Genomic DNA, 24,522 nt, shown 5'->3' with positions numbered 1-24,522 from the left:
ATCACCCTACTCACCTCCCACCACCATCATTCTTCCTCACCCTAGCTAACGTGTGAATAATGTTAATGATACACGACTAGCTACACATCCACACATCACCCTACTCACCTCCCACCGCCACCATATGACCTCAAATGTGGCATGATGAGAGATTGATTGATTGATTGGTATTCTTTATTGGCTGTCTGTATTTCAAATGTTATAGTATATAGATATGTAGCTGAATCCCTCGTCCATTTTGTCATGGCTTTTTATGGACTTCGATTAGACACATTGAGAAACGCAGATGCAGTGCCCTTTAGATATATATGTCAGCTATAAATACTTATTCATTACGAGAGAGAGAGAGAAACATTTATTCATCATTAGTTTTTAAAAATATATAATGTACATATTATAATATGCATTGTGCAAATTAGCTATCCTATTTTAAGCAAAGTTCTCTCTCAGAGAGAGAGAGAGAGAGAGAGAGAGAGAGAGAGAGAGAGAGAGAGAGAGAGAGAGAGACTTTCACTGCAGTGCAGTGAAAGTGTGTAATTATATACTATTATTAAATTATCAATTTATGTCTCACTTCTGTAAATATTGTGTATTTCTTTTTGTTGCCAAGATAGGCCTGAACTATACCATAGTCTCAGACCTCTGGTATGAACAACACATGTAACCTAGTAAAAAAAAAAAAAAAAAAAAAAAAAATCATCACCAAACCCAGGGCAGTGTGAAATATAGACAATTCAGTTGAATGGCATATTTAATTTGACACCAAAGAAGCGAACCTTCCACTGTTCGTGTCTCCTGCAATAAGTACTTTCCAGGAATGACAGGATAGTTTTGCAATAAGTACCTTCCAGGAATGACAGGATAGAGCTTTAAGTACATGCAGTATTATTGAGATTGATTATACACACAAAGATTACAAAACCCCACCTTGGTATGCAGATCCATACCTTTACAACAAGCCAGGTAGAAAGAGAGAAGTCACCTGGCTGATATATAAAATCACTGATCAATACAGTTTTACACACATACTTGTAATATAATTCAGTTTGCATATGAAGTTAAGGCTATATATCATATTATGACAAATCTTTCAATACACATACACAACACAGGACTGAAGGAAGCTGATCAAGTTATCTATGTAAGAATACATAATGATCTCTTCAAAGTTTGTGCATTACAGTTGTTTTTCATATTAAAAGTAAGTACATACAATCTTCATGTCATAACACAAATCAATAGATCAATAACTCAGGTAAAATAAAACTTTAGTAAGCTACATAAAGAGAAAAAGTTGTATTCTGTGAGGCAGCCATTGCTACAGAAAGTCACTAAGATGTTTTGGATTTCTTCTCAAGGTCCTGATTCATTCTCTCCTTTGATAAGACTGAAACTGTAAGGTATCTCTCATGGATGACAGACACAACAATACGTGGCTGAGAGTAAACAAGGTTTCAAAGCAAAATCTGAAGCCACAGTAATTTCAAACTTAGCTTACAATCAAACAATGTAGCTACTTATGAAAAAAATTCCAAATATTTAACAAGAACATCTAGATACTGATTGGAAGAAAGAAAATGATGAAATAATAATAACAACATCCAGTACAAGAATAATGCACAAAAACATTTATAATATTAGCATTTTTTGTAAATATTATCTTAGTGTTTTATGTTTATGAAAAAATAACACTTGGCTACAAGGAAGTCATCCATGTTCATTTGTTCACCAGAGTTTAAGAGAGACATAGGAATGCTTCCATACGTGAGGCTTTTGTGTTGTCTTAACCTCAGCACCCTCTCTCATCACAAGGCAGTCCCCCGACCTTAAATCTCCCCACCTACAGCTTCACCATCCCAAGTGACCACATGCAGGCACAGAGAAAAGGAACATTACTTACACTGTATGGACGGTAAGCTTGTACATGCGTGACTTTTTCAAGTGATGGACATTATCAAAGAAATGATGCAAACATGCTTAGCCTCTGTAGAATGATGCCACCTGAGGCACATCACATTAGTGGCACTGAAAGGCAGTTTTTTGTCCTAGCATAATCTACATCAACAAGCCACTACAAATCAAGGAGATGAAATCTATTCAGAGAATGAAATAAGCACAAACTTTAATCCTGAGTTGATGTGAGAGACAAAGTGTTTCTTCAGGTCACTCACCAGCACTGTGCGTGTGATTCATGATTCTCTTGAAAATGAACAAAGTCATCTCCAACACATAACACATTGTGTACAGTACATGAACACTTAATACTATTTAGAAAACTAATTTCTCTCAAGTTCCTCACTAGCAAATTAATAAAAATGATTAGCTGATATCAAAGAAATACTGAAATATTGTAGTAAAAAAAAAAAAAAAAAAAAAAAAAAAAAAAAAATCCATAACATTGCAAAAATAACCTGAAAAATTCTCAAACCTGAACATCTGGTCCTTCATTAGATATACTTGTGCCAGACCAAGACTGCAAAACTCAATGCCTTCCAAAGATGCAGTGCTGGCCCTCACACTGCCTTCTGAGACCCAACCAGAAGAATCACCAACACTACCACCTGCTGCTCACAAATCTTTGGTAACACGATGGCAGCCAGTGTGTGTGTGTGTGTGTGTGTGTGTGTGTAATTCACCTCGGTTGCCTGCTGGTCACCCAGCCAGTCTTCCCCATTATGGAGCGAGCTCAGAGCTCATAGACCGATCTTCGGGTAGGACTGAGACCACAACACAGTCCACACACCGGGAAAGCGAGGCCACAACCCCTCGAGTTACATCCTGTACCTATTTACTGCTAGGTGAACAGGGGCTACACATTAAGAGGCTTGCTCATTTGCCTCGCTGCGCTGGGATTCGAACCCGGGCCTCTCGATTGTGAGTCGAGCGTGCTAACCACTACACTACGCGGTGTGTGTGTGTACCTTGGGGAGTGGAAGTGTGATGTACCTGATCTTGAGAAACAAATATACTTTCCCAGTGACAACTTAGAGACTGTACAGGGCAATCAATGAATACATCTTCAATCTTTCACACACAAGTCATCTCATTCTCTTGTTCAAGGAAGACAGTAACTACTTGATGATCAGTGAAAATCTTTGCACCTTAGTGATTACAAACCTTCACCTGCATAATAACAAGTAAGGATCTTATCACTGTGGTGGTGGGCAGTGCCATGAGTTGTCTATGTCTTCCCAGAGTAGGCACAACCATGTATGCAATGTGAGTAATAGGTGATCAGGTAAAACACACAAACACACACACATTTATCAAGCAATTTCACAAGCCAGTTTTGGTAGTAGGAGAATGAAGGGCAGTGTTAGGACAGCAGAGTCTCCGTAGCAGTGTCAGTGAAGGGTAAGCAAAACACTTAACCTTCTACCATACCAATGAGGAGCTTCTTGAGATCTCCGGAGGTGTCATTCTGGGTGACGAAACAGATCGCAGGGCGTTAAAAAATCATTGGTGCCAGGAAAACACGAGACGGGGGAAGGGCAATCAAGAAGCAAGACAAAACTTATCTAGTAAGCTAAGCACCAACTAGTGCGATGAGCAATTTCTTGTAGTCTCCTGAGGTATCACTCTGGAAAAATACGGAAGAATGAAATAAGTGGCATCCAAACACAAAGACAACTATGTACACTATATTCAGGAATCAAACACTTATATATATGCAGTCTCATTCAGTCTTGGCACACTGATATAACATGATCAAACTTCTTAGGTGAGGGTACAAAAATTCCAGATAAGTTTTAAATTAACATATTAATAACAAAAATTTTCTATCATCAGGACTTGGTTCCTATGATGGAGCTCTAGGTATGGAAGTACAGAGGAGTCTCAGCTATCCAGTGCCAGATCATCTATGAATCTCAAGTAACATAAAAAATACTCAAAGAATATGAAAATATAAAACATTTGTGTTTTTATATTAATGCTCAACATTAACTGAAAACTACAGCTTTTTTTTTTTTCTGGCTATCCTCTCTTGCACATGAAAGAAGTATAAAACATTTTTTGCCTAACACTGGATATCTCACATTTTTTTTTTTTTTTTTTGCAGAACACCAGAAAGGCAAGAAATTAAGATATGAACAATGAGACATTCTAAGACTATCCAACAGCAGTGAGGTAGTACTGTATGTATGTCCAGGTGTGTTCCCTTACAGCACTGCTACTTCATTCATCTACCATCACACCTCTCACTACCATCCTGCTCAAGAAGACAGACTAACAGCTGAAAACATCCTCTTTCACACCACTAGGAGAGGAGACAAGGATATTGATGATGTCACCAAAGAGATTTCTTCTTCTCAGTGACACCTGCTGCTTTGTAATGGCTCAAAGCTCATCAAAACTAGAGCTGTAAGAATGCATGCAGGAATCTCAGGTTACTTTGTGGTTCTGCGGAACACAGGCAAACTGTGACCTATGACAGAGTTGTAACCATCAGGTGTAAAAATTTCTGGCAATACATTCCAGAAAAAAAGAAATAATAAAACATCAGAAGAATACTGTTTATGATGCACTTGTGACATCTTTATAACAAACATATGCCACTGGAATGGTAGACTAACATTTCACACAAAGCTGTGAAAAAATCTTACTTATTGAGTTTTTTTGAAAATTTGAGTAACTAAAAAGATTGTAATGTGAAGTATAAATCTCAGTTTGCCTGTCATTATGATCAGTGATAACACTCCAAGGGTAAAAACTTCAGGGCAAGTGACTGTCTCACAGATCCTGCATTACAGTGCACACTGAAAATGAATATAAATTTGTTTAATACTCAGTGCAATACAGCACTAACAACAAAGATAAATATCTTAAAGATGGTCATATATGTGTGTATGTAACAGGAACCCCACAAGATACAGCTGAAAGCTTCAGTCCAGGACAATGAGAAGTGGCAGGACCTACAGCAGCAAGCCCCACTGCTGTCACTGTTCACTTGACTACACATTGAGTAGCAGAGTCACAGCAGTATACTTGGTTTTTCTTAAACCTCAGTTGCACTTAGCCACACTAAACAAAAGCTTGTTGAAAATTCATTTTTACTGCTGGAAGTATATCCTTAAAGTGTCCAAGCATCTGCTGAAGAGTTAGTCTTCACAGAGATACATAGATAATGAGTGAAGTCATCAACCTGGCAACCACACACACTCAGCACCCCAGAGCATCTTGTAGGTTTACTTACAAGTAAACATTTTACATTGCTCATCAGACTACAATGAATCTGCACCAAATTGCACAAAGCAAAACAAAGCATAGTATCCAATGTCTTTTTTTCACAGGTTGCATCTAGGCAGGTGACATCATAAATAAGCAGATTCCCCTGGTGAGTGTTATCCTTTCAAGGCAACACTGGTGAAGATGGAGGAAGAGTGACAATAAATGAAAATGTTGTAAGCAGAATTCCACAGATAGCACAGTACAATGTTGTAAGAACAATAGATGATGAACAGCTAGGGAAGATTCTTGATAGTGAATGAAAGTAATAGTAACAATTCATGTACAAGTTATTATATGTACTCCTTATATTTCAGATACTATTTCTAGTATTAATCTACTTCTCTCTCTTGTCGTCAGTTTGCCATAAAGGGGATGTCACAAATGACTAGAACCTGGACAAGAAAATAAGGCGGCAGTGACAATCAAGCAGACGCATGCACCACACGTCATTCAAGACTGAAATACAATGACCAACAACCCACGTCAACTTTCCCACATCCCTAATGAAACAAGGCACAGAGACAACTGGCAATAAGGATGGCAGCACCTGTAATAACCTATCCCTTGCCACGATGGCCACTCACCTTAATGGCATGTTCCAGGGACTTGCTGTACATCTTGTGGTACTCCTGTTTGATGTTGCCCATGTCAATCTCACACCGGGACACCACCAGGCGGATGAGAGCACGGTCCCTGGTGCCCATCCCGGCCATGGAGTCATGCAGCTCCTTGGCAAAGTAAGCAGCACGGTTCTGGATGCAGTCGTCTTGAAGGTAAACATGTCATGGGTTAGAGATGCGGAGTGACCATAGTACTTCCTTGTCACTATATCGATCACTGGGTTATTTGAAATGTTTCCTAGTGGCTGAGTAAATGATAAAATGTTCAAGTGGGTAAAATAATTGCAACACATGTAACTGGACGAAGATTAACAACTAAATTTTTTAGTCAGTCTCATGGTGTTTGCTTGACTCAAAAAGTAAAGTCTGACACCTGGATACAGAAGCAAATACTACTTACAAACTGCCCTCATGCCCATTTTGAGGTCACCAGAGAGCTCAGAGTCCAGGGCATCACCAAAGGACTTGCCCTTGATCTTCTTGTACTCCTCGAAGACTATACGCAGCATCGGGTACGAGTAAGTGGACAGGATGCGGTTGAATTCAGCCTCATCTGTGCCGACCTTCCCCACACCTGTAATAAGGCATGCCCTCTGTGTCACCTACTTAAATTTGTAGCAGCAGAATGCAATATTTACTATTTTAGCCTTAGAAACCACCTAAGGCCTAATATTCAGCATAAGACTTGAGCTGTGATATGCCTTGAGTGTTCTGCCAGGGTTCAATCCCAGTAATAATCATTATTCTATTTGTAGACATGATATTCACTGGAGTGTGTGACATTACTACGATGAGCAAGAGTCTGGCACGGAAACCCACCAGCATTGTAGAGCTGCTGTGCCAGGTTAGGGGCCAGGGCTGGGTCACAAGTGTTCTCGTCCCTGCTGCAGGCACACATGGAGATGAGGAGGCGGCGGAAGTCCCCAGAAGTGTCTCCCCGCAGGTCATCTTCCAACTTCTTGCGGTAGTGCTGGTAGTAGGCATTCTTGATGGCCCTGGGAATGCATGACACATGTATTACATTGCTGCATGTGATTTATTTAGTGAAAACTATCTAAACGGCATAAGTGAACATTGACATACTAAGCTCACTAGCACACACAATGCCAACAGGGAGGCAGCCAGAGACACTGCTGAGTGGTGGCTACAACACTCACATGAGGGACTGGTTGTCACGCGTGCACAAGACCTCCACCAGAGTGCGTTCGTTGGTGCCAATGCCCTGTATGGCATGGTGCACCTCCTGGGCCAAGTACAACGGCAGCGGTGTCATCAGAGCCAGAATGGCTTCTTCGAACTTCCCACTCAGCTCACTCTTCAGATCCTTTACCAAATCCTGCATGGTAAGGTTTGTGGGGTCAAGGGCAGCATAGTGGAGGGAGGCAGCATTTGAATACATTTATATTCATGCATTATTATTCATTGTCATTAATGTGAATTTCAAAAAAGGAAGTTTATAATTTTTCTCTATTTTCTAAATTTTACACTATATGTGAACTGAGATACAATACCTCAGTGCTGAAAAAACTACCAATAGATTATGTTACGAGCCGCGAAGTACATAAGTAATACACAATAAAGCAATATTACAAAGGGGTGCATACAATAGTGAATGTATCTTGTACTGAGTATGTGGCCACCTTTGGGATTCAGCTTTCCTCTACCCTGCTAAGCCTACCAGTACAGCACTGAAAAATGATCTCAGAATACCCTTTTTTTGGTCTTTTCTTCACAGAGGGAGATGAGTGTTGTGACTGACGTGGCAGAGTCAGTCACAACAGGAGAATCTTCACAAGGGCCATGCTTAAACACTCAGTACAAAACAGATTCACTAGTCTGGCTGTACAATGAGCCAGAACAGCACCACTGCAAGAAACTCACTTCACGCTAGGTATTCCTAGATAACAACTACAGATTTATAATGACAACCAGGAAAGCCATGTTTAAATATCATAGGTATAGTGATGGTCAAGTCTTTTTACCATGCTGCATCCTTCCTCACTATCATTATCATTTTCCTTCAGTATTAAATCCTCTGATCTGTTGACTATCTCTCTACAAACAGTGAAAACTGCTGGACTATGAGGAGACCAGCAGAGGCACAGTGGCAGTGGGTGCAGCAGGTTACATGACTTCTGACCATAGCACTACACTTTTACAGAAGTATATAAAAACAAAGGAATATTAACAAGCTCTTTGGGTGTCATTAAATACTAATTCTTAATATTATCATACTTGCTGGCATAAGACATTTGTTCAGAAATATAAAAGTGCACCTTATTTAGCCATAATTCAACAACCTTTCTTAATTTCTTTTTTTTTTTTTTTTTTTACAGGGATGTGCCATGTAAGTGCTGTATGGTGCTGTATCATGCATACCAGCAATTATGATACATCAAAAGCAAGAAAAAAATTATCCTAAAGAAACTATTTTGCCAAGCTTCAAGACTAAGGTAACAGTAGAAATTTAGAGATATTTTGAACAACATTGTGGGATGACATAATAGGAGTTAAGAAAGATAATGCTTCCCCGTAAGCTGTCCTAGAAACACTGAGACATTGATCTCAAGGTAAAATAAGTCTGAAGTCCTGAGCAGCCATGGCCAGGACCTTCACTAGTGGTTAGTTGCAAACAGAATAGTTCTCAAGATAAATTTTCTAGTCTATAATCAGTCACTATAGAAATGCCTTATGAATCATAATAATTTTCATCAAACTGAATAGTATTGAGACTGGTTGCAAATTTTTCTCACATACAAAACAGTATAATACCAGAACACTACAATACCAATACAGTCTACATATACCACTGTTAACAAATGCATACAGTGCTTTCCTGCCTCTCACTGGTGACTTTTTCAGTGCCTATAGTAATGAGTATGTGTGAATAAATGATACTTCAGGCTAACACATGATAATAAAGAATGCTACAGCCAGTGAGACACAAAGAGTATCTCTTTAGTAAACTGTTGTTCATTCATAGTGTGTCCCTTCAGTAGAGATCTAAAAAGAATGATCTCTGCAACAATCTGTGGTTGGGAACACACTACAAAGGAAAAATAAAATAAAAAGCCTTACATAAAAATGCCATGAAACAAGATAAAATATTCTGAAAATGTAGCAAAATGAAAGTTCAGTCTCTGAGGGCACAAGATAAAGTAAGTGCAATGGAGGATCTTAGAATTGATCTTTATGACACACTGTGAAAAGAAACTCTGGAATGAAACACCTACATGAACATCCATTTCTGACAGCATTACAAGATAGTGCTAGTGTTTCCCCAAGCTGCAATGTACATTTTAGCAACACATGAAGCCCAGTGTACGGTAACATCACTTATCTTCTAACTTATCACATAAAGTAAAAAGCTGTTGCTCTCCAGAATGATCTAAAAAGTTAAACCATAAAAGAGAAGCAGGCACAGATTGAATCCACAACATGGTGTCCAATCTAGAAATGGCTTAATGTTTTCATTTCACATATTTTACTTTACATTAGTTATCTGTATTTAAGCAATATGTGTGTGTGTGTGTGTGTGTGTGTGTGTGTGTGTGTGTGTGTGTGTGTGTGTGTGTGTGTGTGTGTGTGTGTGTGTGTGTGTGTGTGTGTGTGTGTGTGTGTGTGCCAGGCAGCATAGAACTTTGTGTTTGACTTCCCATGCAGAGAGGAAGGTGCTGAGGAGTGGTGACTTACCCCAGTGAGGCCTTTCTCTGCCCCTGCTCCATCCGTGTCCTGCACTGGGTGAAGGCTGGGACTCAAACACAGGGAACAAGACATGAGTCATCACTTCCCTCTTACCATACAACACACACTAAAGCAATTTCTCATATAAGTAGTTACAAAAGGACCTTGCTGCTCATACTTACGTCTTTTCAAAATTCTATTTGCCAATATGCAAACTGTACTGTTGTGATGTTGATGCAGATAATTTTACTATTTGTATATCAGTTTTACAGTCCAGGCGTGTTGAAATTGGTCTATATAAATGTATCAACAAAGAAATGCTGTAGTACATACATGCATACCAATGATTTTCAAGCTTGACAATACCATGACAATTTGAAATCATATTTTTTTTACATTATAGTTTTGTACACATTATAAGTTCACAAATGCATGTCATCCACATTCCTTCCACTAGGTTACTCTCCACCACCACACTGCAATCCACAATCCCAATTCCTGGCAAACCATCATGCTGAGTTAATGTCACACTGGATCTCCTTGTGCTGCCAATAACCTGTAGTACCTTCACTTCAGTATCTTGCCACCACCATCACCATCATCACCTATCCGAACTCCCTCCACCTCATTTTCCCACACCTCCCTTCAACACCCTCTCCTCCAAGACTAACCCTGCCATAACCCTGCTGGTATTTGAGCAAGATCTGCTGGCGCTGGTCGGAGCTCCGGTGAGACAGCACCCCAATGATGGCAGCCTCATCCGTGCCGAACCCCTTCATGGCCTTCCGCAGCACCGAGGCATCACTGCTCGGGTCACAGTGAGCAAGGGGGTTCACAGTTGGGGTCTCCTGGTGGGGGAAAAAGAGAAGAGGGGTTATTTTATGTTAATAGGTTATCATTACTGCTGCTACTACTACTACTACTACTGCTATAACAGCCATAACTATTACTTCTACTGTTCCTTCTCCCATTTCACTACACATTGTATGGTTTTATGTTCCATGCAAGTGTGCTCAGGAAAATAATGATAATAATTGAAAGCATGAAAGTGATAATGTGGTCAATAAATATTTGAATGATCTTTTTAGTTGACTCTCTCTCTCTCTCTCTCTCTCTCTCTCTCACGATAGAAAATACATAGCTGTTTTGCAAAAGATCAAATGTGAAATTTCAACTACTACTACTATTACAGTACTACTACTGCTACTATTACAGTACTACTACTGCTACTACTACTACTATTCACAATATAACAAACAAGGTTCAGAATCCATCAGGTGACAGGAAACAGAAATACGATAAGTTTGACATCCTTTATACACCTGAGAGAGAGAGAGAGAGAGAGAGAGAGAGAGAGAGAGAGAGAGAGAGAGAGAGAGAGAGGGAGGGGTGTGTGTGTAATGAGGTCGTGCAGGTGTTTAGTTATCCAAATAATTACTTTAAAAAATAAAGTGGCGGCGGGGCTGGCTTGTGTAGCGCCTTGAGTACTGAAACGCGTCTATAATAATAATAACAATAATAACAATAATAATAATATATAATAATAATAATAATAATAATAATAATAATAAAAGAATGATTTTAAATATTGGAGTAAAGTGAAAGTTCGCTGTCCTACATAAACTCAGTGAACAGTATAACCTTTCATAATACTAGTAAAACTGCTACATGATAAAAAAAAAAAAAAAGTCTAATATCTATTCACAACTATGGCAACACTCAACGTTACAATGTGTGTGTGTGTGTGTGTGTGTGTGTGTGTGTGTGTGTGTGTGTCATGGTCACGCTACCATAACGCTCTCTCTCCCAGGAGGCAACTGCAGGGTGACGGAGAGAGAGAGAGAGAGAGAGAGAGAGAGAGAGAGAGAGACAGACAGCATGAAAAAAGTCAAATCTGTTGTATAATTCTTCTTTCCCCCATCCTTTCGCATTTACATCACCGGCAGCAGATTGAACAATTATTGGGGAAGAATTTGCAACTTCATTTAATTACCGGAGGGAAGTTGGTACATAACTAATAGTAACTTCATTAATACTACTAATACACTCGTTATTTGTAGGCTAACTTCACCCTCTCTGCCATGTAATACTGAAAATGACACTATCTTTAATATACCACCACTGGGAAACACGAGAGAGAGAGAGAGAGAGAGAGAGAGAGAGAGAGAAAGCGTCCCCTATGACCACCACCATCACTACTGGGAGGCGCCATCTACCACCACCATCACCACCGCCGCCGCCGCCGCCGCCATCAGAACCTTCAAACACGTTACAGTCTTACAGATACACATGTCATCCCTGCAGACTACACCCACACATTCCTATCCACCATCCCCATCACCCCATCCCACTAACACCCTCGCAAATCCTTGAAAAAAGTGAAAATAGAAACTCACAATGTAGCCCGTTGGAGACGCCATGCCTTCACAGCTTCAAATGTCAGACTAACTTGCAGCGAACACACCCCCTCCCTCTCTCTGCCTACTCTTCGCTGAGGTTGCCAGGTTTTCCCCTCTCCAATATTCCTTCTCTCCCTTCTTTTATCATCACCCATTCCCTTCTAATCACTTCTCTTCTGTTATTGTGACGGGCTTCGCATCCCCTACATCTTTTTTTTTATTTGCCGTCAGAAATTCGCGTTTTGTTACTCTCTACTGTCGTTACTTTATTTTTTCTTGTCCTGTGTGCATCATTGATCACAGTCTGTCTATTATTATGAGATGGTTATATAACAAAAATTAACGCATTTTTCTTTAATCTTGTTTCTTAGTTTTTTTCTTTCGCTCTCATCTTCCTCTCGTCTCCCATCTATTGACTATTCCTGTAGTAAGTAATAACCTTTCCCATTTTTTTTTTTTTATCTACGGGCAATAACACGTTAATTCATGTCATTTTCTCTCTTCTTTCATTATCTATCTATTTATCTTTGTTTTTTCCTTTCCTTCAACCTATCACCCGTATCTCTCACTATCTGGTACCCGCATATCTCTTCTCTCAATGCGAATCCATGTTTATTTTTTTCTTTATATTTTGACCTCTCCCTGTCTCTCTATTATTGTGTTCTGTAAGATCGCCAATTGGTTCACGAGTAAAATTAACTTCGGTGTATATTTGGATCTAAGTAAGCGTGCATTCTCTTACTTTAAGTTTGCTTAGCTCAGGAATTAAAAGTTGAAAGCATATTGGGGGCGGATTAGCAACAGGACTCTCTCTCTCTCTCTCTCTCTCTCTCTCTCGATAAGGTTTCTCTGTTTCCTGTGAGTGCATGATATGTGTTACGGTTTCATCATCAGCTATTAGACCACTACCACCGCCATCACCATCATCACCACCACCACCACCACCACTACTACTACTACTACTACTACTACTACTACTACTATACTACTTCTACTACTACTACTACTACTACTACATACAAAAACTTATTATGCAGGCAACACATTAACCTACCAAACAAAATACTCGTAATTGGTCTACAAAATATTGCACCTAAATGAAAAACAAGAAAAAGAGGAGAGTTATAAAAGAAAAGAAACGAAAGAATATAAGAAAAAAAAATGGGTTAGGTTATTTCACCTAGGCAGATGGGTGGGGTCGCTCTCTCTCTCTCTCTCTCTCTCTCTCTCTCTCAAGGGTGGGGCTCGTCTTTCTTCACATGATACACGAACACTCATTATGTGCTATTGTTTCATATCCCCAGTACACACACACACACACACACACACACACACACACACACACACACACACACACACACACACACACATTTGTACACCAGCCAACTTCTCTCTGCCCCTTTCCTTCTCTATCTTCCTTCCATGTGAATCCATATTTCCCCTCCCCTTGCCTTTACCTTTATCGTTAGGCTGGTAAAAAATACACAGAAGAATCATAACTTTCATCTTTCCTTCCTATAAAGAGTAACAAATTTATCTTAAGCTCTCTTGGCCAAGTTAGTTTTCTTATACCCTATGACCCCGTAATTCGTAATATCAAACACCACGCACTGACAAAACGCACTGCTTTCACCACGACTATCTTCAAAGGCCAGAGAGAGATTAACTTAGCTGGGTTTTCAATTGCTTCTGCTCATACCGTAGAAAATTTGCTAGCCTGTCACTAGAAAACCCTTTAAAAACCCGTATCACTTCAACTAGAGCCTTTTTGAATGTAGCGGAGGGGCGATACTGAAGTGTTGTAGAGAGTTACGCAACTTATACTCTTAACCTCCAATGCCTTTCTATTACGTAACTCGGTAGACGGGAGTAAGAAGAGGAAGGGAAGGGTGAGCAAGGACGGAATCAATGAGGACGAAAGGATACATTTTCTTTTGATCATTACTGGCTGATGAATATTATGACATGCAACTTCTCTGACAAATCTAAAAATATAACGTACTGAGAGAGAGAGAGAGAGAGAGAGAGAGAGAGAGAGAGAGAGAGAGAGAGATCCCTCTATTTTGTTTTCTGTGCGTGTCTAACCTCTGAATGTTTGCAAAATATAACCAGAAAAGGGTGAAGAGATTATATTACACGATACTAGATCATTATTTCCATTTTTGCACTTATAAACGTGAAAACTACGTAGAAAAAAATACCAAAGTAGTTATCAAGGCGACAGCTAGGACGGTTCAAAATAAGAGCAGTGAAGGAGCCGGGGAGATGTGAGGCGAGAGGACGAGCGCACATTATTGCCACCTTTGTCGTGTCCCCGCGTCCTAGCTGGTGATAGTACAGACAGACGGTGAGTGCTCTGAGTAGCCTATACGGTGAAGCGGATCTATTTTTACCAGTTTAAGACTTTTGGGTACGTCCCACTGACCGCATAACTTCCATCTAACTCCCGTCTCAAGTGCCAGTATTGCATGTTATCTCACCACTTTCTTATTTATTTATCTATTTCTTTAACGTGTTTAGTTTTCTGTGCATTTTTTTTCTTCCATGTACGTACCGGTATATATTTTGCTTCATGATTTCTGTTCATGTCGCTTCCCCTCTCTCTCTCTCTCTCTCTCTCTCTCTCTCTCTCTCATTATACTATGACTTCACCCAACACTACGTCATCCCTGTAACGAAACACCGCCATCGCAACATTACCCTATCACAACAATCGACCACACGTTTGTTTGCCTCACTCATAATCAACCAATAACCACAAAGGACCACCAAAGAAAAACAAATAGAACCAGACGTTTTGGCCTTTATGGAGCAGTCACACCAGACACCACAGCCCGTCCTTACTACGTCCTCATCACGTCCTGGCAATTTTGCCAGAACGTGGTGAGAACCAGCTAGAAGCAGTGTGGACTACAATGACGGCAAAGACGTGAATCAGTTTTGATTCTGCTTAAAATTTGCGTAGCGAGAGCGCGGACGATTAAGGACGGGGCGCTGACCGTTCCATGACGTGCTGATGGCGTAGTGCTGACGTCCTGCTGACCGCCTTGGTGTACTGGTGACGCAGCGGGGACCTGCTGGTGACTTGGCGGAGGCGGGAATCTTTTAGGTGGAAAACCTGGTTCCTCGATTTTCTTAGAAGCTTGAGAGGCTTCATCATCACCTTGTTCAATCTTGATGTATGAAGGTGCTTCAACTTGCTGGGATGACTGACTACTCCAGCTGCCCTTGCTTCCCTTGATGCATGCACACCCCTTGCTGACGTCCTGCTGACCGCCTTCATATACTGGTGACGCAGCGGGGACCTGCTGGTCACTTGGCGGGAACGGGAATTTTTCAGATGGAACATCTGGCTCCTCAGTTTTCCTAGATGCTGGAGAAACTTCAACTGGTTTTTGAGTCTTAATGCATGAGGGTTGGTCAGCTTTTGTAGCTTGCTGGGATGACTGACTACTCCAGCTGTCCTTGCTACTCTTGATGCATACACTTCCCTTGCTACTACCTTGGGGTACTGCTGGTGTCTTGATGCATGAGGGTGGCTCAGCTTTTGTAGGTTGCTGGGATGACTGGCTACTCGAGCTACCCTTGCTACATACACTTCCTTGGCTGACCTGCTGCTCACCGCCTTGGCGTACTGCTGTCTTGACGTATGGAGGTGGCTCAGCTTTCATAGTTTGATGAGATGACTGACTACCCGAGCCGTCCTTGCTACCCTTACTGCATACACATCCCTGGATGACTTGGTGTTGACCGCCTAGGTGTACTGGTTTCTTGATGCATGAGGGTGGTTCAACTTTTGTATCTTGCTGGGATGACTGACTACTCCAGCTACCTTTGCTGCATACACTTTCCTGGCTGACTTGCTGCTGACCGCCTTGACCTACTGGTGACGCATCGAGGACCTGCTTGCCGGGGTGGTGACTTTGCATACGCGGGTATATTTGTGATGGAAGATCTGGTTCCTCGATTATCTTGGAAGCTTGAGAGACCTCAACTATTTTTTTAGTCTTGATGTATGAGAATGCTTCAGTATGTGTAGCTTGCTGGGATGACTGACTACGAGTACTCCAGCTGTCCTTGCTACCCTTGCTGCATACACATCCCTTGCTGACGTCCTGCTGACCACCTTGGTGTACTGGTGACTCAGCGGGGACCTGCTGGTGACTTGGTGGGGATGGAAATTTTTTAGATGGAAAATCTGGCTCCTCAGTTTTCTTGGAATCTTGAGAGCCTTCATCAGGTTTTTTAGTCTTGATGCATGAGGGTGCTTTGACTTGCTGGGTAGTTTGCTGGACTGACTGGCAATTCCAGCTTCCCTGGGTCTTGGATCTGAGCGGCATGGCGTGACGTGACTATGACGAGAACTAAACTGCAGAGCGGCTGAATAATGACTGACGACGGAAGAGCGGCGCGCTGTATTTAATATGACCAACAACAGCAAGTGGGCGGTGTCATACTGACCTGCCTGGAGCGTACTGGGAACTTATCGCAGTGTGGGAGCGTGGTGAGTATCGACAGTGCATGTGTGCCTCACCTCCCGCGTGATATGCATGGAGTTGGACGTTGCGATAATGCTGCAGTGAGCGGACAGGCACGTAGGAAAGGTTTGGTAGCAGAGTAATGGTGGGTCGATATCGCTTTCTCAATACGTCCTCACCACGTCCTGAAACATAATTCTGAGCGTGGGGAGAACTTGCTGATCGTATACGTAAGGACGGCCTCTGGTGTGACTGCACGCTATTACGGAACTGGTTATTGATAAGTTAGTGAAAAGTTGGAGACTCAAGTTATATAATGTTATTTACTATAGTGTGTGTGTGTGTGTGTGTGTGTGTGTGTGTGTGTGTGTGTGTGTGTGTGTGTGTGTGTGTGCCCAACAAACCATTGATTTTTCCCTGAGAGAAGGATGTAATGGGAGAGTAGAAAGGGAAGGAGGGAAGGAGGGAAGGAGGGTCGTAGTCAGTGCGGCGCCAGACACCACCACCACCACCACCCTCCTCCACCATCACCACCCCTACCTCCTCCTCCTCCTGCCCCCAACCCACCACCACACGCACGCCCTTCTTCCACCCATCCAACCATACGCCTTTCCTCCATCCCCCCTCCACTTCGCTTCTCTGCCCCACCACTCCCTCTCATCCATTTTCTCTGCTATACTCGTCCCCTTCTGACTTTACCCCTTCTCTCTCTCTCTCTCTCTCTCTCTGCATACCCGACTCCCATACGCTAAAGTTGCCAACGTCAGAGAGAGAGAGAGAGAGAGAGAGAGAGAGAGAGAGAGAGAGAGAGAGAGAGAGAGAGAGAGAGAGAGAGAGAGAGAGAGAGAGAGAGAGAGAGAGAGAGACGTATGTAAAAGCACTTAGATACCATATCATAACACACACACACACACACACACACACACACACACTTAATAAACAAGTGTCATTAAAAATACGCTCAGACATACGTACAGCTAGTACATACATACATACATACATACACACATTACACACGCATGCTGTACAAACAAACTGCTACAAAATAACACCTTAGAATACAAAAAGTAGTAGTTTCTTTGTTTTTCCTCAAATATCATAAAAAAATACCAGAGAGAGAGAGAGAGAGAGAGAGAGAGAGAGAGAGAGAGAGGACGAGCCTTTCCTTTCTTATCTTTGTTATCCTTCCAAGAAAATAATACACAAGAAACAGGAAAACAGATTAAATGAATAAATAATCAGCGAAGTGAAACAAAACCATAAAAACAATTAACATTATCATGTCAAGTTGCTATATTTACCTTCTCTCTCTCTCTCTCTCTCTCTCTCTCGACATTTGAAGTGAGACAGCGGCAAAAAATCGTCGCTTCTTATTTTTCATTTCGCTGTCTCATGTCTGACATCTAAAACTCATCCAACGAATATAAAAAAATAACATTCAGGGGAGATGACAGTGCGACTCTCTCTCTCTCTCTCTCTCTCTCTCTCTCTCGTTAGCAGTAGAACAGTTAAAAAAATATTACCACCATTACATTTGCTGCCTTTCGGTCCGAGAACAAAAGGTCAAATATCAAAAATCACACACACACACACACACACACACACACACACACACACACACACACACACACACACACGTTACCATGTCGGCGTGTCCCTGCGCTTCACACTAGTGCTAGCTAATGTCCGTCACTGAGCTAATACCGCTACACACGAACAATATATCGGGTGCTATCATAGAGTAACTCCCCCTGTCTTATCTCTCCTAACCCGCCGCTGTTGGGGAAGCAGAGGGACAGTGGGTGCCCCTTTCTTTCCCTATCTCTTGCGGCTCAGCTCAGCAACAGTTAGAAATATATATGTTGTTTCTCGCTACAACACGAGCAATATGCGGTGAGCGATGACAAGTGATAAGGCGGAGGGAGGGTGATGCAAGAGACCCACAACCCGTGACTCTTGTGAAATGGGAAAGGTCCTGGGTATAGCAGCAGTCCACCCACGCCCACGCAGTACCTCATCGCGTCATACAGGCGTCGGTCTACAAGCCCACGCTTGACTTTAGAAAATAAACACTGCCATTCCCTGACGCCCCACCAAGACCTTTCCTCCCCAAAGTGGGCGGGATCAGAGCGTGGGTGTGGCAAAGATGAAGAGCAATACAGAGTGGCGTCAGTACTCACCTGGTAAGCCAGCAAGCTGCCGCCACAGGGCGCCCCAGTTTGGTACTGCTGCTTCTGCTCCTGCTGCGGAGGCATGCCCCCGCCATAACTCTGGGCTGCAGGCTGAGCTGGGGGCTGCCCGTAGGGAGCGCCGCCGGGAGCGCCGCCGGGAGCAGGTGGATAGCCAGGAGCCCCAGAGGCGGGAGAGTACCCCGGTGCAGCAGTGGCGGGGGGATAGCCTGGTGCCCCCGAGGCAGGGGGATAGGTCGAGGCGCCCGTGGGTGGATAAGCGCCGGCAGGTGGATATGGAGAGGCCCCCGGCACGGGTGGATACGGAGAGGCCCCTGGAGCAGGCGGGTATGGCGAGGCCCCTGGTGCTGGAGGGTAGGGCGATGCTCCTGGCGCAGGCGGGTAAGGGGAGGCCCCGGGTGCCGGGGGGTAAGGAGAGGCCCCCGGTGCAGGAGGATATGGCGAGGCCCCAGGTGCTGGAGGGTAAGGCGCCGCCCCTGGAGCAGGGGGATAGGGTGCCGCTCCAGGAGCTGGTGGGTAAGGTGAGGCTCCAGGGGCAGGGGGGTAGGGGGCCGCGACCCCAGCAGGTGGATAGGGTGCTCCTCCTGGGGCAGGCGGGTAGGCCGGGTAGGACGTGCCCTGCGGGAACAATGCATTAGACGGTGGGTGGTGCATGGAGGGGTGGGTGGGTGGGACACACAGGAAACCTATGCCCACATGTTATGCTGCTGGACGTGACGCACGGCAGGGCAGGGCAGAACAGGGCGGACACCACACCGAGGCTGGGGAGGGTTAGAAGCACCAACACTGCAAACTTTAGCCCTGTAACACACACACACACACACACACACACACACACACACACACACACACACACACACACACACACACACACACACACACACACACACACACACACACACACACACACACACACACACACACACACACACACGAGAAACGTACGTCGTAGGGCGCCGTCGGATACAGAGGGTAAGATGGACCCTGCAGGAAGGAAAAATAAAGACAAGAAATATAGATAGATACATCACACACACACACACACACACACACACACACACACACACACACACACACAGACAGTGCATTCATCTTCACATTATCAACACAACACTTCTCAGTTCACAATCTTAAGTATAAATTCCATCCTTGACTGTACTCACCACTCTCTCTCTCTCTCTCTCTCTCTCTCTCTCTCTCTCTCTCTCTCTCTCTCTCTCTCTCTGTGACGCTGATTTACTATATTGTTTTTAAAAGGTCAACAAACTAAAAATTCACGGTAATCAAATGGCATGAACCTACATAGGAATATTAATAACAACAACAACAATAATAATAATAATAATAATAATAATAATAATAATAATAATAAGAAGAAGAAGAAGAAGAAGAAGAGAAAAGAACACGTAATAAGAAAAAAAGAAGAAAAATAGTAAGCAGTGGTAATAGTAGAAAGAAGAAGAAGAAGAAGAAGAAGAAGAAGAAGAAGAAGAAGAAGAAGAAGAAGAAGAAGAAGAAGAAGAAGAAGAAGAAGAAGAAGAAGAAGAAGAAGAAGAAGAAGAAGAAGAAGAAGAAGAAGAAGAAGAAGAAGAAGAAGAAGAAGAAGAAAAAAGAAAGAAGAACATGAACAACAAAAAACAAAAACAAGACGAGAGAGAGAAAAAAAAAGGAAAAAGGGAAAAAACAAAAACAAGAAACAATTTAACTTATACACTGAACAACCAACTTTCACACCACCACCACCACCACCACCACCAACAACAACAACAACATTTACAGGTAAGTGAACATTGTATAGTCTCACCTGGCCAAATCCAAGGTTAGGGTTGTTACTGCCTGGGTACATCTGGGGAAGAAAACGGGAGGAGGGGGTCGTGGTTATTATGTGCGTGTGCGTGTGTGTGCGTGCGTATACGTGTGTGTGTGTGTGTGTGTGTGTGTGTGTGTGTGTGTGTGTGTGTGTGTGTGTGTGTGTGTGTGTGTGTGAGTGTAAAAGGTAAATAATAGACCAAGTGAATAATAAACAGGTAAATAAAGGAAAGAAAATTAATAACAGTAAAAACATTGTAAATATAAACGAGTCGAATATAAATAATAAGTGGAATAAACGTGACATGTTTCTGTTACCAATAAAAAAAAAAAAAAAAAAAAACAGGAGGAAATGAAAAAAAATAACTAAATAAATACACAAGACTAGAGAGAGAGAGAGAGAGAGAGAGAGAGAGAGAGAGAGAGAGAGAGAGAGAGAGAGAGAGAGAGACTACATTACATCACATAATTCAAATAACAATCACGAATCCTATCACTCATATGATCATTACACACGTGCGTACGATAATGACCACAGATGTACGATAGCAGCACGACCACTAGATATACGATACTCTCTCGTTAAGTAAACAATACTTAAACAAAAAAGCCTAAATAACCCGTATGGACTTAGTGAAAATGAGAAAAATGAATATAAATGACGGTTCTGAACGGTGGTATAAAGTTAAATGAAGATAAATGAATAAAAACAGTAAAAAAAAAACGTATTAACTTTTGCTGAATAATGAAGCTTGTAGAAATATGAGAAAAAATACTATAAATGACGGTACTGAAGGGTAATATAAAGTTAAAACAAAGATAAATGAATTGAAAAGTAAAATAAAACAAATAAATAAAAAAAAACTTACTGACATTTGCTGAATAACTGCAAGAAAAAAAATATAAATGAATATAAATGACAGTTCTGAACGATGGTATAAAGTTAAACGAATACAAATGAATAAAACAGTGAAGAAAAAAGGAAAGGAGCCACAAGGATGAATTTTCAAAACACTTCGCTCGGTTTTCACATTCCTAGTTTTTTTTTTATTTTCCTACTTCCTTTTTCCCCGGAATGTTTCGTGTGTGTGTGTGTGTGTGTGTGTGTGTGTGTGTGTGTGTGTGTGTGTGTGTGTGTGTGTGTGTGTGTGTGTGTGTGAAGGGGGGGGGGGATGATGGAAGGGATTACCGTCACCTGAAGACATATTTTTATACCATTTTTTCTTCCTTTTTCGAGAGAGAGAGAGAGAGAGAGAGAGAGAGAGAGAGATAGTAGTAGTAGCACATAACTCCAGCATTTCCAACACACGTGATCATCTTTTTCATTACACTAGACTTCTTTAAAACACCTCCCGATGATGATGATGATGATGATGATGATGATGATGATGATGATGACCTTCCAAGCCCTCACCTTGAAGCGGGCACCTGGCGGGCGACCTTCACGTTAATTACATCCCAGTATACCTGCACGTTAGGCAACATAGGTACTGGTGCACAGAGGAGAGAAGGGCGGAGGCAGGAGAGAGAGAGAGAGAGAGAGAGAGAGAGAGAGAGAGAGAGAGAGAGAGAGAGAGAGAGAGAGAGAGAGAGAGAGAGAGAGAGAGAGAGAGAGATGGATGGATTGATGGACAGACAGAGATTGAGATAAATGGATAAATGGATGAATAGATAGAGTATACAAAGACAGACAGATGGATGGATAGACAGAGATACAGAGACAGATAGATGGATGGATAAATAGTAATAAATAATAAATAATAGCAAACAGTAACAGGCTTTGATCAATGAAATAGAAAAAAATAAATAGTTTGAAGAGCAAGATAAAGAATGAAAGAGCTGCCATACTGTATTTGACAACAATAAAACAAGCGAGAACAACAATGATAAATGATAAATAGCAATAGATAGCAACAGGTTGTGAACAATGAAACAGATGATAAACAGCTAGAATGGAGAGAGAAACAATGAAAGGAATGACAATTTAGCATACCTTATTAATTACTAAAGTTCACATGAGTGTTATAAAAGCCTCATGTTTTTACTTATCAGCTGTGGGTAGCAAATGATAACCCTTCCTGATAATGCCTAACACTGACCTCAGAGTTGCTAATCCTGCCTGACATGCTAAACGGGTACTGTAGCATATTATTAGCATCAGTGAATGGATCTATTGAATTCCTGCCTGTGGGTTGAAGTTGTAAAGCAGAATATAAGAGAAGTGATTGCAGGATGAAATTTCCTAATCAACAAAATGTGATAATCGGGCGATAGATTTATCAGATAACTTTGAAGCGTAGAGATAAAGTAAACAAATCAATAAATCAATCAATCAATCAATAAATAATAATAATAATAATAATAATAATAATAATAATAATAATAATCGTGACACGTTTATATGTAACAAGAGCGATACTGCGAGGCAAAACATTCTATTTTTATATTCAGAGCGTAGAAAAATGAAACTAAAATAAAAATGGCAATAAACAACAACAACAATAACAATGAAAATAAACAATAATGAAAAGATCAACGGAATTACACGCCACTGAGATAAGGTAGCGCACGAAATGAATTATACTACCGCTCAGACGAGAGAGAGAGAGAGAGAGAGAGAGAGAGAGAGAGAGAGAGAGAGAGAGAGAGAGTCAATAAAATATCATAATACTTCTAATGTCTTGACCCAGTATGCATTCACTAACCTCCCTGAGTGTAAGACAAGCGCCATTGTTTTCAGCGCCATACTCAGAAACCCTTGCCTCTTTCACCACGACTATTTTAAAAACCCATTGACACGATTACTCGAGTTCTATAGAGTATTTTTCCTGTTGCTATATAGTGCAGAAAACTTATTAACACGTCACTAGAGTTATAGAAATACCCTTAAATACCCGTGTCACTTAAACTATAGAGCCCTTTGAAAATTGTGAAGGGTTTCAGAATATTGGCCTTAATAATACTGTTAACTGCAATATTCGCTCACTAACACGCCTATACAGTATTATCTTTTAAGTGAAAATTAAAAGAACACGTACGTTTGGTGAATTAACATTATTACGAGAGAAAATCTAGAATAAATGATAAAACTTGTAAACTATTGAAAAAAAAAGAGACATACCGATAATAATAACATATTTTAACTGTATATTTATCAACGTTTATCATGAAGACTGAGGAAAATAAGAGAAATGACCAATGAACATAATCTAAGCGTATTAATAAACACAGGCTTTAATAAACATCTTAATCCAGGCGAACTAACCAATGATAGCTTATCAGGTCACAGATAAAACACGAGAAGAATAAATAAATAACAGGTTGAAGCGGAGTGGGGAGGAGAGAGGAGGAAAAGCACACGTGTGACACTGAAACAACAGATAATCGTGGAAACATCAATACCCGCCTGGCATACATTCCACAGGGCGTTATGACTTATGCCACAGCGTCGTAAGATTACATTAAAGAAAGTCTGACCTTGAGTACCACGAGATTTTTACCCCTAAAGTCGAGTACTGTAAAAAGACACTAAAAAAATGTCTTCTCTATCACGTCCTGTTATCCCTTCACCACACCCTCACAGCAGCGTCCTGAGATCCTGTGCTGTTGTCCTGCGGTGTCTGTGTAGATGAGTGGTGGTTAAAAAAAGTATAGGATGTACCGTAGTAGTTCACACACGACCAGATAGCCAAGACTACTGCAGCACTGTGGTGAATACGGTACGATAAGTTGGTGTTTCTCTCCCGCTCCCTCTCCTCTCCAGATATGTCCCTCATTGCATAATATAAAGACTGTTTCCCCTATTATTGCTTCTTGATGTTCCATGAGGGTGTTATATACTGTGTGGCGTTTACTTTGAGGTGATTCATGGTGTGTTCTGGTTTAATTTCGTATTCTGCGAAGTTTGTTTTCGTGAGACTGTCAGTGTGTCCGGCAGCGGTGTCATCTGTAAATAGCGAGGCCTTGTACCGTCTCCTCTGAGAGTCTACTCACTCTTAACTCTTACTCTTCGCTGGCAATCCTCCACGGCTTCTTATTGACACGAATAACAAACGTCTTACCTCCTCAACAGTTTAGATCATCCAATTAATACCTGTCATTGTCTGAGTTCTAT

General features: G+C 41.5%; 1 protein-coding gene and 1 long non-coding RNA gene across 13 annotated transcripts; one reads left to right on the top strand and one right to left on the bottom strand.

Moving 5' to 3' along the window:
* Positions 1-733: 733 nt before the first annotated feature.
* LOC123501751 (annexin B9-like) lies at positions 734-24,199 on the bottom strand. Of its 12 annotated transcripts, none has more exons than XM_045250771.1 (11): positions 23,984-24,199; positions 20,404-20,445; positions 19,545-19,583; positions 18,591-19,217; positions 10,205-10,381; positions 9,543-9,581; positions 7,007-7,185; positions 6,669-6,844; positions 6,250-6,423; positions 5,814-5,995; positions 734-3,580 (listed from the first exon to the last, which is right to left on the bottom strand). In XM_045250771.1, exons 1-11 carry the CDS (start codon positions 24,182-24,184, stop codon positions 3,527-3,529), a joined length of 1,890 nt encoding a protein of 629 aa, XP_045106706.1. In that variant the 5' UTR covers positions 24,185-24,199; the 3' UTR covers positions 734-3,526. The 12 variants fall into 12 exon arrangements, with proteins under 12 accessions (XP_045106706.1, XP_045106707.1, XP_045106714.1 ...); XM_045250772.1 differs by having other exon boundaries at positions 734-3,421; positions 23,990-24,199; XM_045250779.1 differs by having other exon boundaries at positions 734-3,421; positions 24,070-24,108.
* Positions 21,542-23,058, top strand: LOC123501754. The gene is made up of 2 exons (XR_006673710.1): positions 21,542-21,680; positions 21,931-23,058. It is a non-coding gene; the product is annotated as an uncharacterized LOC123501754 (long non-coding RNA).
* Positions 24,200-24,522: the final 323 nt, after the last annotated feature.

This window comes from Portunus trituberculatus, chromosome 9 (assembly GCF_017591435.1).
Source record: "Portunus trituberculatus isolate SZX2019 chromosome 9, ASM1759143v1, whole genome shotgun sequence".
Lineage (NCBI taxonomy): Eukaryota > Metazoa > Arthropoda > Malacostraca > Decapoda > Portunidae > Portunus > Portunus trituberculatus.
This window is presented reverse-complemented; position numbering and strand designations above follow the sequence as displayed.

Bases quoted from the DNA above. Each gene is read 5' to 3' on its own strand.
- LOC123501751 (XM_045250769.1), bottom strand. From the start codon at position 16,272: ATGCCGCTCAGATCCAAGACCCAGGGAAGCTGGAATTGCCAGTCAGTC. The intron at 10,382-14,931 runs GTCAGCGCCCCG...TTCCCCCACCAG, and splicing joins CATCAGCACGTCATGGAACG to GAGACCCCAACTGTGAACCC. The intron at 9,582-10,204 runs GTTAGTCTTGGA...CACCCAGTGCAG, and splicing joins ACCAGCAGGGTTATGGCAGG to GACACGGATGGAGCAGGGGC.